General features: G+C 36.7%; 1 protein-coding gene across 4 annotated transcripts in view; it reads left to right on the forward strand.

Moving 5' to 3' along the window:
• CEP350 (centrosomal protein 350) overlaps nucleotides 1-15,077 on the forward strand; it is a 153,597-nt gene that overhangs the window by 87,769 nt on the left and 50,751 nt on the right. For all 4 annotated transcript variants that reach the window (XM_038542170.1, XM_038542172.1, XM_038542171.1 and 1 more), the window contains exons 23-27: nucleotides 837-1,033; nucleotides 1,664-1,848; nucleotides 2,310-2,397; nucleotides 11,414-11,560; nucleotides 14,019-14,176. In XM_038542170.1, the coding sequence (XP_038398098.1) occupies nucleotides 837-1,033; nucleotides 1,664-1,848; nucleotides 2,310-2,397; nucleotides 11,414-11,560; nucleotides 14,019-14,176 (775 nt within the window). The remainder of the gene's footprint in view (nucleotides 1-836; nucleotides 1,034-1,663; nucleotides 1,849-2,309; nucleotides 2,398-11,413; nucleotides 11,561-14,018; nucleotides 14,177-15,077) is intronic.

Consider the following 15,077-nt stretch of genomic DNA (forward strand, 5'->3'; position numbering starts at 1 on the left):
GCCTAAATATAAAAAGAACAGTATATAAACACTGTATTCTAATTGGTAAATGAGCTTTTCACAGGATTACAGGTAAATGGTGCTTACATATGTGTTGGGGTTGAACAAGTAAGTAAATGGATGTTCGATGGTAGGAGCCAGGTTTCTCAGGTTTCTCTTGTGTTAGATACACAAGAAAGGAAGACTAGAGTGAACCCTATGGTGCCCATAATTGTAGTTTCTAAATATTCTCCAATGAAAGCAGTTAGAGCTCTTTGGAGAAATGACTGATTCTAAGACTGGGCAGGGAATATACAAAATGAACCTAGAGCATCTTGTAGTACTAGAACGTAAGGTTGGCTAAATAAAAGAATTGGAAAAATAAAATAAAATAAAATAAAAGAATTGGGAGAGAGGAGTGCATGTCAGAGGCACACAAGAACCAACCTAAAAGAGCCATCGTGTTTTAATTACCATGGAAATGATGAGTTCTTAAAAAAATTTTAATTTGCATTTCTTTGCTAGTAATGTTAAACTTTTTTTGAACTTTATTTTGGCCATTTATATTTTCTTCATGAAGCATTTGATCAAGACTGTTTCTCATTTTTCTATAGGAGTATTAGTTTTCTAATGGTTTGTAAGAGCTCTTTATATATATTACACTTTTGCCATATTTCCTGTACTAGTATTTTTAGATAATTAAGTGAATTTTTATTATTCTATGCCTATTAACTGTTAGCAATCAATTCTATGAGTGTATGTTAGATTGTCCCATAAAGAGGCAGCAAGGGCTACTAATTGAATACCTACTGAAAACTGTTATAATGAAAAAATCTACTTGTTCCAAATTCTTTTAGATTCCACTTCTGTTGCAACAGAATATTCCCTGAAATTTGATGAATCTATGACAGAAGATGAAATAGAAGAAAAATCATTTCGATCTTTATTACCTTCTGAGAGTCATCGCAGATTTAACATGGAAAAGAAAAGAGGCCATCATGATGACTCTGACGATGAAACCTCTCCAGAAAAGACAACACTTTCTTCTACCAAGGTGTGCTTCAATTTACCTGTGGAGATTACTTCATAAATAGTTGTGGATGTGTTCTCTTTCTCAAAGATATGGCCATATGTTTTGTGCTTTAACTCAGATATCATCTACTAGAATGATTTTCCTAAGATAGTAATTTTATATTATATTTTTGCTGTAGAGTGTGGCTTTGCTTTCCTTACAGAAAAGAACACAGACTTACTCCTTGGAATGATTCAGAGGGCCATTGAGGATTAGAGCTAGTGTAATGTCTCTAGTGTTTCATTTGCTTCACTCTTATAACACTTTATTCTATTTTAAAAGTTTATATCATTCTTGCTAAATTGTTAGCCTTTTGGACAACAGGGACTGTTCTTACCCTGCTTTATACTGCTGGGAAAGTACCTGGATTATGCAGTCATTTGTTAGTTAGCTAAATAAATATGCAGTCATTTGTTACAATTTCGTTAGCTGAATAAATTAGTGGAATGAATGTTACTCTCTCTCATCTGCCTTTTTTGAAGAGTGTTCTGTGATATGGTCAGCAGTCTTTTTATATATATAGCTTATTTTTATAAGTGCATGCCTTAACAATGTTAATTAAGTTCCAAAGGCTTAGATAATAATAAACTTGAAATAAAATCTCCATTTTAGGAGCTGAGTATGCCATTCTCTGGAGGACAAGATAGTTTTTCTAAATTTACTATGGAGATGGTTCGACAGTATATGAAAGAAGAGGAAATGAGGGCAGCTCACCAGTCATCACTTCTGCGTCTTCGTGAGAAGGCCTTGAAGGAGAAAACAAAGGCTGAATTAGCCTGGCTAGAGCATCAGAAAAAGTAAAATGTTTCAGTGAATGTAGTTTTCTCTTTCCAGTTTCTTCTTTCACTGAAAGGAAATGCTTTGTTTTTAAAGATACTTTTGTTTCCTAATTTAATTTGTTTTGATCAATTCAGTTTCTTGACTAGAAATATGGCAGTCTTCTTTGAATCCTGTTATCAACTCGTAACATTTTTTTTCCCATTTCTCTTTTATCACCTAACTGACTCTCATGTTGTTATTTAATACTTAATTCCTTTACTGTGTTGGAACTCTCTCTAAGCAATTTTATCTTTAAAGGACACAGTCTAGGGGTTGTATATAGTATATGTGCAATAAAATATTTGGTGGGGTAGACATTGCTGCATGTTTTCCACGTTTGAAAATAATTAAATTGTTTTTAGAGACTTTTTAGTGGTTGAGAATCCTTGTCATTATCATAGAAATTTAATCTCTTTGTCTCAATGTGCAATCTTTGCAGACATCTACGAGACAAAGGAGAAGATGATAAAATGCCCCCTCTTCGGAAAAAACAGCGTGGTTTACTTTTAAGGTTGCAGCAAGAGAAGGTATGTTAAGAAAAATCACTCTTTAAGAGAATTTCTCCTAAGGCAAGTTAGATGGTAGAATATATTATTTTACTTGATCTCTTTTACTTGCTATCAGCTTAAATGAGATTTAGTTGATATTTACTACTGTTTTTGCTGATAGTTATAACTACAGAAATTGCTTGGTAGTCTTCTATATTTCTAATTTTGTGTCACTGCTAACTTAATACAATATAGAGTCAAACCTCCCTTCATTTGTTAAATAAAATAGTATTTGAAAAGCATATTTTAAAAATTAAGATATTTGTGAAAAGAGTCCATTTGAATTAATTTTTTAGTCACTATTTTCCCAAATAGACTTTCAAGACACACTTGTTACAAATTGACTAATATTTTGGCTTATTGAGCTCAGAAACACCTGGAATTTGAGTCCTGGAGAAGTAACATGGTATAGTGGTTAAGAATTCAAGTTTCAGAGTCAGATTTCCTGGGTTAAAATTCCAAATCTACCAGTTATTAGTTTTATAATCCTGGACAAGTTACCTAATTTCTCTGTGCCTGTTTCCTTATCTCTAAACTGAGGATAATGGTAACAGACTTTGTAGGGTTGTTGAGAAGAATGAGTTAATTAATACATATAATCTTGGCACAGCTGCTATTATCTGAATTCCAGCTTTGCCACTTGCAGCTGTGTAATAATGGTCAAGTTTAAGTAACTCTCTGAGACTTAATTTCATCTATAAGAGTAAGATTATACTAAGATTATGCTTCATATGGTGGTTGTGATGATTAAAATGAGGTAACATGTATAAAATGTATTTCACAGTGCCTGGTAAGTATTCAGTGGATTCTAGTTTTTGTTTCCCTTATTGTCCTGTTGCTAGGTACTAGCTATTATGTTGGGTAATCTGTGTGAATTTAATCAGTTAGGTTATAGATTGGATTATTACTCAACTAGGTTTTTTTTTTTTTTTTTCTTTCTTAAATTTGCCCTAAGAAAACATCACTTACTGTATGAACTTTAAAAATTTGGAATTTTGGGGCTGCCTGGGTGGCTCAGTCGATTAAGCTTCTGACTCTAGGTTTTGGCTCAGGTCATGATCTCAGGATCGTGAGATTGAGCCCTGCATCAGGCTCTTTGCACAGATTTTGTAACTGGGAGAGAGGACTGTTTCTGATTCTTTCTTTTGAGGTGAGGTTTTCCTTCTAGTCATTTTGCTCAGTGCAGAGTGGCCAAAAAGCAAGTTGTATTGGGAAAAGGAGAAAAAGAGAGGAGAGAAAGAAGGAAAGAAAAGAAAAAGAGAAAAAAAAGGAAGAAAAAAAGAAGAAAAAGAGAAAGAAAAAGAAAGAAAGGGAAAAAAAGGGTGGGGAAGCAAACAAATCAAAAAGCAAAACAAAAAACAAACAAACAAAAAACAAAAAACCCACGGGGGAGTATCTTCTGCTTCTGTATACTTTAAGTCCCTTGACTTCCCCTGGAACTCGTCCGTCTAGGTGGTCTTCTGGGGGAGGGGCCTGTTGTGCTGATTTTCAGGTGTTAGCACTTTGGGGAGCTGCTCTGCCCCTGCCTGGTGCAGGGCTCAGTGGGGGTTGTTTACCCCGTGAGGCCCCTGGAGGAACCACCGCAGTGGCGGAGCCAGCCCTTGGAGCCCTGGATTCAGCTCCCACAGTAGCTCCGGAGCTCTCTGTCTGCAGGGCCTGGAGGCTCCGGGGCGGGGCCGCTGATCTGCTCAGCTCGGGGCAGGAGCGTCCTTGCTGTCCTGGGCCCTCCCGGCCTCTGCCTGTCCCGGGGGGAGGCCGGATCCTGGGCTGTGTCCCGGCGCCCTGTGCTCCCAGGGCCTGCGCTGTTGGATTCGCGCTCCCGGCCACGCAGCCCCCTCTGCGGAGCCGCCGCTCAAGCCCCTCCGAGCTGCTCCCAGAGCCGCGCAGCCCCCACCGCGGAGCCTCTTCCTCTGCCCGAGCCCCTCCAAGCTGCTCCGGTCCCGCCCTGCGAGCTGCAGTCTTTTAGGGAGCTCGGCCGCGGGGTATGGCGCACTCTCCCGGGGCACAGGTGTCTGTTAGTGTCCCAGGGAGCCCGAGGGCATCCCCGCCCTCCTGGGTCCTGCTCCAACTCCCTGCGAGCCCCTTTCCGCCAGGGAAGGTCGGTGCAGCTCCTGCTTCTCCGGGACGGAGCTTTCCTGTCCCGGGGACACTCGCCCAGGCCTTAGCCCGGCTCCTCGCGGGGCCCCTCCCCCTTGGATGCCTTTTGTGTCTTTCTTTTCCCCCCCCCCCCCCCCCCCCCCCCCCCCCCCCCCCCGTCTTCCTACCTTGATAGAAGCGCGAACTCTTCTCACTGTAGCATTCCAGGTGTTCTCTCTAAATCTCAGGCCGAATTCATAGATTTTCAGGATAATTTGAAGGTTTTCTAGGTAATTTGGTGGGGACAGGTGATTTGGGGACCTTACTCTTCCGCCATCTTGCCCCTCCCCCCAGGCTCTTTGCACAGTGTGGTGTCTGCTTGAGATTGTCTCACCCTTCCCCTGCCCCTCCACCCCCTCGCGCATTCTCTCTTTCTCTCTCAAATAAAATAAATAAATACATCTTTAAAAAAAAAACTTTGGAATTTTTTAAAAAAAGAAATTATGTCTTTTTAATCCAGAAAAATTGGTTTTCAGAATCACCTAAAATTATCTTTTAGTTAAAATAAGTAAATAACTTTTTAGAATGTTATAGTAGCTTTCTGTTTATAAAGTAGAATAAAAGCTAGATTTACCAATATTTTCTCATTCTGTGGGGTTGTGTTTTCACTTTATATATTTATTTAAAGAGAGAGAGTAAGCAGGGATTGGGGGTAGTGATGGAGAAAAATTTATACAGCCTCCGTGCCCAGTGTGGAGCTTGTTATGGGGCTTGATTTCATAACCCTGAGATTATGAACCTGAGCCCAAATCGGGACTCTGATGCTTAACCAAGCATCACCATCCAGGCATCCCATCTTTTCACCTTTTTTTTTTTTTTTTTTTAAGATTTTATTTATTTGAGACAGAGAGAGAGAAAGCACAAGTAGGGGTAGGGACAGAGGGAGAAGCAGGTTCCCCGTTGAACAGGGAGCCCAATGTGGGGCTTGATTCCAGGACCCTGAAATCATGACCTGAGCTGAAGGGAAACACTTAATCGACTGAGCCACCCAGGTACCCTGTTTTCACTTTCTTAATAGTGTGCTTTGAGGCACAAACATTTGGATTTTGATCAATCTAATATTTTACTGCATGATTGCTGATAGCCCATTCAGTTTTTATTATTTTGAAAATTTACTTGCTTCATCTTCATTTTTTTCACCTTCATTTTTGAAAGATATTTTTACTGGGCAGAGATTTATATTTCAGCATTTTAAAAGATATTTTCCATGTCTACTAGTTTCTACTGTTTTTATGGAGAGGGCAATTGTCTTAATGTTTTTTTGAAGGCTGCTTTTAAGATTTAAAAAAATTTGTCTTAGATTTTTTTCAGTAGTTTTACTAAGATGTGCTTAGGTATGGTTTCTTTTCTATTCATATTGCTCAGGATTTGCTAAGCTTGAATCCGTTGTTTGTTAGATTTCGGTTTCCGAAAACTATCTCTTCATGTGTTGCTTCTGTCCCACTCTTTCTCCTTTTCTTCAGAGACTCTAAATAGAAATATGTTAGACCTTCTGGCCATTTAGCACATCTGCCTTCTGCTCTGTTTTGTTTTTATCTCACTCTTTAGAAACAATGAAAACAAACCACTGTGCTTCAATTTGGAAAGTTTCTACTGATCTGTCTTCAAATTCATTAGTTACATATTCTTCACTGTCATGTGTCCTGTCATTCAATGAGTTCATAATGTGATTATTTTTTAGTTCTATAATATCTATTTTCTTTTCTCTATAGATTTTTTAAAAATTACAGATTTCATGTATTTTTAGAGAGAGAATGAGAGTAGGGGAAGGGGCAAAGGGAAAGAGAGAGAATCTCAAGCAGACTGCACTGAGCATGGAGCCCAATGTGGAGCTTGACCTTGATTACCTGAGCTCATGACCTGAGCTGAAACCAAGAGTTGGACTGTTAAATGACTGAGCCACCCAGGCATCCCATCTTTTTTTTTTTTAAATAGATTTTCTTTGTTTACCTTTCCATCAATTTTTCCATTTTTTCCCATTTTTTTTGAACACCTTATTCATTGTCATTTTAGATTTCTTGTCTGTTAACTAGATAGTTGGACATGTGTGTGTCTGCTACTGTTTTTTTCTTTATATTTTCTATTATGCGATTCTTTGTGTGTGTAGTAGTTTTTTCTTCAAATTTTTATTTACATTCTGGTTAGTAATGTATAGTGCCATATTGGTTTCGGTAGTACAGTGATTCATCACTTAAAATATCCAGTGCTCATCACAACAAGTGCCCTTCTTCATACTCCTCACTCATCTAGCCCACCCCCACCCACCTCCCTCCATCAACCATCAGTTTGTTTGTTCTCTATCATTGAGACTCTCTTATAGTAATTTTTCATTAAATGCTGGACACTGGGTAAATAACTGCAAAGGCTCCAGATGATGTTATCTCCTCCCAGAGAGGACTTATTTTTCCCTCTGCTATTCAGTTAAAGTGCTTCGCTATTCACTTTAATTCGTTCAAGGACTGAGCTCGGTTAGTGTTAGATGGCAGAGTTGGTAGGCCTCAGACTACTTCTGCTTTGCATTGACCCTAGGTTGTAACCTAGGAATTTCAGTTGAAAGCCAGGTACACCTTTTTTACCAGCACAAGAGACTGGCGATTTCTACTGTGCTGTTGAGAGGTTTCTTTTGTGTAGCTCCTTAGCCTTCTGTCTGTACTGCTTAAGAATCAAATGCTTTGAGGGAGGCACTGAGTTGGAAGCCTCTTAGGTTTTGTCAACTTGAGATCTATGTACCTGTGAGAGTGGTGACATGTATAACCCCTTTGAGAGCAGTTTGACTTTATCTAGTTATGTTGACAACACATTTAATCTGTGACTTAGCAGTTCTTTGTCTTGGTATATATACTAGTGAAGTGTTCACACATGTACAGGGGAATTGGAAACAGCTTAATTCTTTAATTAAGAGAATAGATGAAGCAAAGCATCTTCCTGGAAGAAAGTACAATGCTGCAGAAATGAATACATTACATGTCAGCACTATTTAATAGAGATTTCTGGAATGATATTAACATTCTGTGTTTGTGCTAATACAGTAGCTACTAGTCACATATAGTTTTTGACTCTTTAAAATGTGGCTAGTGCAACTGAGAAACTGAAATTTTAATTTTATTTACTTTTAATTTAAATAGCTACATGTAACTGACTACCATATTGAACAGTTATAGCAGTAGATCTTTATAAAAAATCATAATATTGGTTTTTATGGAGAAGCAGGATGCAAAAAATATATATATAGTATGGTACCATTCTTGTAAAAAATTTTTTTAAGATTTTTAATTTATTTATTCATGAGAGACACAAAGAGAAGCAGAGACACAGGCAGAGGGAGAAGCAGGCTCCGCACAAGGAGCAGATGTGGGACTTGATCCCGGATCCCAGGATCACGCCCTGAGCCGAAGGCAGATGCTCATCATTGAGCCACCCAGGCATCCCATTCTTGTAAATTTTTTAAACGATTATTTATTTGAGAGAGAGAGAAGGAGTATGCAATCTGGGGGGGGAGGGTCATAGGGAGAGGGAAAGAGAATCTTTAGGGAGACTCCCGACTGAGTATGGAGCCTGACATGGGGCTTGATCCCATGACCTGAGCCAAAATCAAGAGTGGGCCACACAACTGACTAAACCACTCAGTCGTTCCTGTAGTACTTCAGAATGTTTAAGTAAATGTGCAAAAAACACTCTGTCTACCCCTGGAAAGCTGCCCTACAGAAATAAAAGCACCAGTGTGGAAGGTTATATTTATTGCAGTTGTATCATAAGAATTATTTTGAGGGGATCCCTGGGTGGCTCAGTGGTTTGGCGACTGCCTTTGGCCCAAGGCGCGATCCTGGGGTCCTGGGATCGAGTCCCGCGTCAGGCTCCTGGCATGGAGCCTGCTTCTCCCTCTGCCTGTGTCTCTGCCTCTCTCTCTCTGTCTCTATCATGAATAAATAAAAAAAAATTTAAAAAAAGGAAAAGAATTATTTTGACTGGTGGTGGGGATAGATAGCTATAACCAATTGGGCTACATATCCTTGCACACCTGTATCCAAAAGAAGAGCATATTTTCCTATGTTGTCGTCGTCTTCTTTTTTTTTTTTGAGATAAAATTCACCTAACATAAAATAACCATTTGAAAGTGTAATTCACTTATACTATTAACCCTTTTAAAGTGAACCATTTGCTTGTACAATGTTACGGCTTACTCTGTGAAAACAAAAGCAAACGTCTTCCCCCAGAATCCCCTTGAAACAGTTTCTTTACCCTTCTGGTCTTAGATTGGGTAAATTTATACATTAATTGGTTAGAAGCTCAGGCCTAAGCTAATAGCAGTTTTTCAAAATGTGCTGTGTGGAGCTCGGAGGTCCCTGATACCCTTTCATGGGTCAGGGAGGTCTAAACTTTTTTTCTAATAGTGGGATATGAATTTGCCCTTTTCATGGTTTGACATTTGTACTAAGTGGTGCAAAAACAATGGTGAGTAAAACTGCTGATGCCTTAGCACAAATCAGGGTAGTGGCACCAAACTGTATTAGCAGTCATCATATTTTTCAGTGCCACATACAGCTAAAAAAGAAAAACAAAAACAAAAAACCAAAATTAATTTCTCTGAAGAATATCTTGATTAAGTAGTGACAATTATCAGTTTTGCTGAGTGTTGACCTTTGAGTACTTTCATCTTCATATTCTGCATGAAAAAAATAGGAAACCCACAAGTAAGCACTTTTGCCAGATAACCAGAGGACAGTGATTAACTCAAGGAAAGGCATTTGTGCAAGTGTTTGAGTTGCAAGCTGAACTAGCCTTTTTTTTTTTTAAATGGAATACCATTTTTCCTTGAACAAATTAGAGACCAACTATGTTTATACAGATTTAGATATGTGACCGTCATTTTCTCAAAAATGAATGAAGTGTGCCTGTCACTTCATAGAAAATAGCTGTAAAAGTATTTGTTGCCAATGATGAAATTTGGCCTTTCAAATCAGAATTTTGGAAAATTTCTGTCCACCAGAACTTTTTTTTTTTTTTTAATTTTTATGATAGTCACAGAGAGAGAGGGGGGGTGGGCAGAGACATAGGCAGAGGGAGAAGCAGGCTCCATGCACCGGGAGCCCGACGTGGGATTCGATCCCGGGTCTCCAGGATCGCACCCTGGGCCAAAGGCAGGCGCCAAACCGCTGCGCCACCCAGGGATCCCCTCCACCAGAACTTTTCTTTTGAGATCTGTGGTGATGTGAAAGAATGCGATTTTTAAAATACTGTAAAATGAAATGTGTAAACATTTGGAAGATCTGCATAACTCAGTGAACTGACATTGTCCAAATGTCCAATACATGATGTTTCAAAAAATTAAGCCAGACAGAAAGAGATTTGTAAAAATCTAAATACTGATTATTTTTTTTTGTTTTGGAGGATATAGTTATTTTCTTTAAAATGCATACAGTGCCATATGATACTTATGAGAGAGTAAGAATGAACAAGGGCAAATAATGTCTTAGTATTATGAAGATAGTTTGACCCTGAGAGTCCTCTGAAAGAACCTTGGGAATCCTATACGGGCCAGGGACCACACTTAAAGAACTACTGTTCCAGAGAAATTCATACTTCTGCCAAAGACAAAAAGTATAAGGCTGTTTATTGTAGCATTGTTTATAGTAGTGAACAACTTTATCCAAAGGTAGGGGTAATGGATCACATGAAATATTATATGCCTCCAGTGTTACATAGTATGTAGGGGTTAAGTCAATGCAGAGAAGTATCAAAAGCAATGTCTAGTAAAGCAAGATTGAAAATATGTATGTGTGATATTCTTTATAAAATATTTTAAAACATACAAATATGTTTTTTGTAGATAAGTACAAATATCTGTAGAAGAATTTTAAAAGAATGCGCAAAAAGGATATATATATACACCATGGTAGTGATTACCTCTAATGACTTGGAATTGCATACTGATTTTATCTGTAGTGTTTTATTTCTTCACAAAATAAGAACTAGGATAAAATATGACAGAATATTAACAATTGTTAGTATGAGATTTTAGAAATTAAATGTTTTGTTTCACTTTTCTGCATTTTCAGATAGTTTCCAAAAATCAAACATGATTAAAAGAAGTTATAAGTTGCAGATTATTACTGTCTTTATTATGCTTACATTATTGACAGAAACAGGTTAAAACAAATTTATAGGGGGGAAAAGGACAGTCTTAAATTTTAACGGTTATTAACAGTGAAGTGTATTATCTTTTGCCCACTTCATTAGTAACAAAAAAACTTAAAAATACCCTGTGTGGAGAGAGTTTGGTGCAATGTAGTCTTGTGGCATTTTAAGCGGAGACTATTCTTTTTTGAAAGCAATCTTTAAATGATTTTAAGGGCCATAATATGATTTGGCCTCTTTGACTTGTTTGTCCTACATTTTGGAATCTCTCCTAAAGAACAAACCCATAGTTTGAGACAGTTATAGGCATCAAAGCATTATTTGGGTTGGTAAAAAATTACAAGGGGCCTAAGAATTTAGCAGTAGAATAATTGTTAGTTATATTAACTACTTTACTTGTTATGCATCTATTAAACAAATAAGAGTAAAGACCAAGTAGCAGTATGGAAAAATATGAAGGATGTAAGTTTAAAAGGAGGATAGGAACTTCTCAGTCTATTGTAATTATAGTTGTTTAAATTAAGGGTTCATGTTACATTATTTTAGCATGATGGGTTTATATGACTCTTTTCCTTCACTACTTTAAAAATTTTCAATATTACTATTTTTATCTTGACAACTCTATGTTTTTTTTCTTGATATATGTGATGATTGGGCTTTCTTAAAATACTCCTTTGGACTTGTAGCCTCTAAATCTCCCATCACTCTTCTCTTTAAACCTTAGGCAGAAATTAAACGTCTTCAAGAAGCCAATAAGGCAGCTCGGAAGGAAAGACAGCTAATTCTAAAGCAGCAGGAGGAGATAGAAAGGATACGACAGACCACCATAAAGTTACAGGAGAAGTTAAAGTCAGCAGGGGAGAATAAATTGGTAAGTTACACGAAATTACTGTTTGTTTTCTGCCTCATGTTGCTTCCTAATATCTAATCCTGCCTCACTTTCTCATAGGATGGACTGTGATAGTTGATAGATGAACTAGAAGAAAGTTCTACGTTTGTGACTTTATGTATAGTGAGATTTTTAATTTTTTTTCCTCATGGAATAGTCAAGTTTCAAAAGGAGATACATGGTTCAAATAATAGTTGAAAATGTTTTCCATATATAAACTCACTTGGGACAGAGAACCTTGTTCTTGCTTATCAATCCAGATATGTTCCTCAAATTGGACTATTTTTGCTCTTGATACTTATTTTAGTTATCCAGTGTTAATATAACCATAAAAAAGTCAAAGAAGGTATTCAGACAAAAGCAAAATTTGGATCTATTCTGAGATTCTGTAAAGTGTCAGTGTAGTGTTGGAGAACCCACACTGGATAGCTCTGTAATGAAATAAATCTTGGCATTTTCTGCCTTTGATTTTTAAAATTCAGTTTATATTTTGAAACGATCTCAAATTTATAGAAAATTTCAAACATGATAAAAAGGACTCTGTCTTCCTGAGTTGGGAGTATGACAGTTCTCTAATTGTCAAAATAATGTGCTTTATATCAAAAGGTAAGTTCAGAATCACATATTGCATTTAGTTCTCATGTCTCTAGTCCCTTCAGTCTGGAAAAGTTACTTGACTCTCATGACCTTGACACTTTGGGAGATTGCATGCCAGTTATTTGGTAGAGTGTTTCTCAACTTGGATTCATCTGATATTTCCTCATAATTAGATTCACGTTATGTATCTTTGGTTGGAATATCATGGAAGTGATGTGATGTTCTCACTGCATTTAATCAGGTGGGGCCTGATTTTGATTTATCCCAGCTGAAGATGTTGACTTGATCACTTGATTAAGGTGGTGGCTATCAAACTTCACTGTGAAGTTACTTTCTGCCCCTTTGTGAATAATAAGTACTTTGCATGAATTATTTTGAGACTACATAAATGTCTGTTCTTCATTAAATTTATTCTTTTATTTATACTAGTGTGAACTTACAGATTAAATCTGTTACTATCATTTGTTTTGATGTTTGCTTTGTCCCAAGTCAGACCATTAAAAGTCTTTTCAAATTTCTGTTCCCTTTTGACATGTCTGCATCAATCTTTGAGCACTTCCATGTTCTCTGCAACAAGATGTCCTAGGGTCATCTTGTACCTTCCCTGCCCCAGACTTGGAAACGGCTGTTTCTCCAAGGAGGAAAGTTACTCAGAAACCAAGATCTGGTGCTAGGCAAGCTCATTACTATTCAGGTTTTGGTCCTCCTAAAAGCAACCAATCTAGAGAATATATAAGTTTATGTAGAAGTAGTAAAAAATACATTTTACGTGTATGTTTATTTCTATATGTACATATACATATGGTATGTATGTATTATGAGTTCATACTGATTCTTCCAGTTCCAATCCTGCACCATAATATTCCATTCTAGTTTTTTCTTGTTTGAATCTTCCTTTTCTGACAGACAACTGATTAACATTTTCCTTAATATAGATTAGTGATTTGACCATTCTTCTATGTAACCCATCTCTCCCATAACCACTGCTACCCCTTTCCCCATGTGGGTATCCTCACCACCCCTGGATTCTGACTCCCAAGTCAAGCTATTCCCCCGTGGACATCCCTGCTTGAGTTAATACCCGTGTTAGATGCCTTCTTCATCTCACTCCAGTTGGGACATCCCAGTCTTTGTCTTCTTGTCTATCTCTACCTTTGCATGGACCCTACCTTGCTCTGTTCCATCTAATGGCTTCAGGACTGAATCATTTAGGAAGCAGAAAAGGAAGGAGAAGACCTCTGCTGTGTGTATTGTTCACAAAATAAAAATGGTCACAACTGTTTCTACTCATCATCCTGAAAAGTTATGAGAATAAATGACTGTGGGAAAGACTTATTTAAGCATTTAAATTACTTTTTGGCCATGAGAAATATCAATTAAACCAACAGTTCTAAATGTTTTCATTGTAAACTTTTTAATTGGGGAAAATACTGTGTTTCCCACTAGAATTGGCAAAAAAGATCCATCGCTCAATATTATTAATGTTTATGTATTCTCTTCATTCTTATATCTATCTATATATAGTGTTTGTATTCCTTTTGAGTGGTTCAATTTAAAAGAAATTAGGACAAATACTAGACTGACAGTAGCAGAATATTTTTAAAGTTTTTTATTATTATACTTTGTGATTATATATAAACATATGTAAGACAAATGTAACAAAATCTGTAGCCACTTTTAAATGTGATACAATTTTGTCTTTTAAGTAATTATCTTAATTACAGCTATTTTTATAAATAAAGTTTTGAGGATAAACTTAATTTTAAAACAAGAATGTTTAGGGTCATCTTGAGATCTTAAATTCCAGTAAAATTGTAAAACTTTTGCCCTCTTTTGTTTGCAGGACTCTCATAGTGATGATGATACAAAGGATAATAAGGCAACCAGTCCTGGTCCAACTGACTTGGAGACCCGTAGTCCTTCCCCTATTTCAATCTCCAGCAGTGAAACTAGCAGCATTATGCAGAAACTAAAAAAAATGAGAAGCCGCATGGATGAAAAGTAATTTATTTTTATAAATATCTCCTGTTCACATTGCAAATGATAGCAACAAATATTTTTAATGTATTTCATTAGATTAGATTGATGCAAATAATATTTTATAAATTCAGGAGCATTTTAGCAGAATTATTAAATAAACCTAGAGGTCAGTTAACTATAGATCTTCTTATAAAACAAATTTTCTTGTTTTTAATACAGTCAGGTTTCTTATTTTAAAAACCAACATAGTAATTGCACATATACCCATGACAATGTGTCCATCTTTCTTTATTAAAAGTTAAAAGTAAGTGTGAAATTTATATCTTCTCTGAAATCTGAGGATGTCTATTGACTTAGGGAAGCATTAATGATATATCCTGAGATCTCATCCTGTGGCTCTTTGACAATTCTCAGGCTTATGTCAAATAGAAATTTTAACCTGTGAGGAAGTGTGGATTGCTCAGTTGAAACCAGAAAAACTGAAATTTTCCTGAGTGATTTGGCAGTCTACCATTCTTCTAAAACATTTCTAAGTATTATTTTTTTAGAGGCTCTTTTTAAAAAAAGCTACTTCTATTTAAATGTAGCTCAATTGTATGTCAGCATTGACTATATAAAGTTACATTTATGTGAGCGATTATACTTGTGGGTGTACATTTCATTAAATAGGCTTGTAAAGTAGCTGCTTGTGGACCCTGTCCTTGACTTTATAACCTCTACCTTTAAATATGAGAGACTCGTTAAAATATTTGATTGACTGCTATTTTATTTTGTTAATGGTTTGAACCACAGATTGAACTTAAGGTGTATCTTGATATCCTTTGTCAGTGTACCACACATTACCAAATTTAATAATGGTCTATATTTATGGACATCAACCTGTGATTTAATTAGTTTCTGAATAGTCAAATAGTTGTAAATC

This window comes from Canis lupus, chromosome 7 (assembly GCF_011100685.1).
Source record: "Canis lupus familiaris isolate Mischka breed German Shepherd chromosome 7, alternate assembly UU_Cfam_GSD_1.0, whole genome shotgun sequence".
Taxonomy (NCBI): Eukaryota; Metazoa; Chordata; class Mammalia; order Carnivora; family Canidae; genus Canis; species Canis lupus.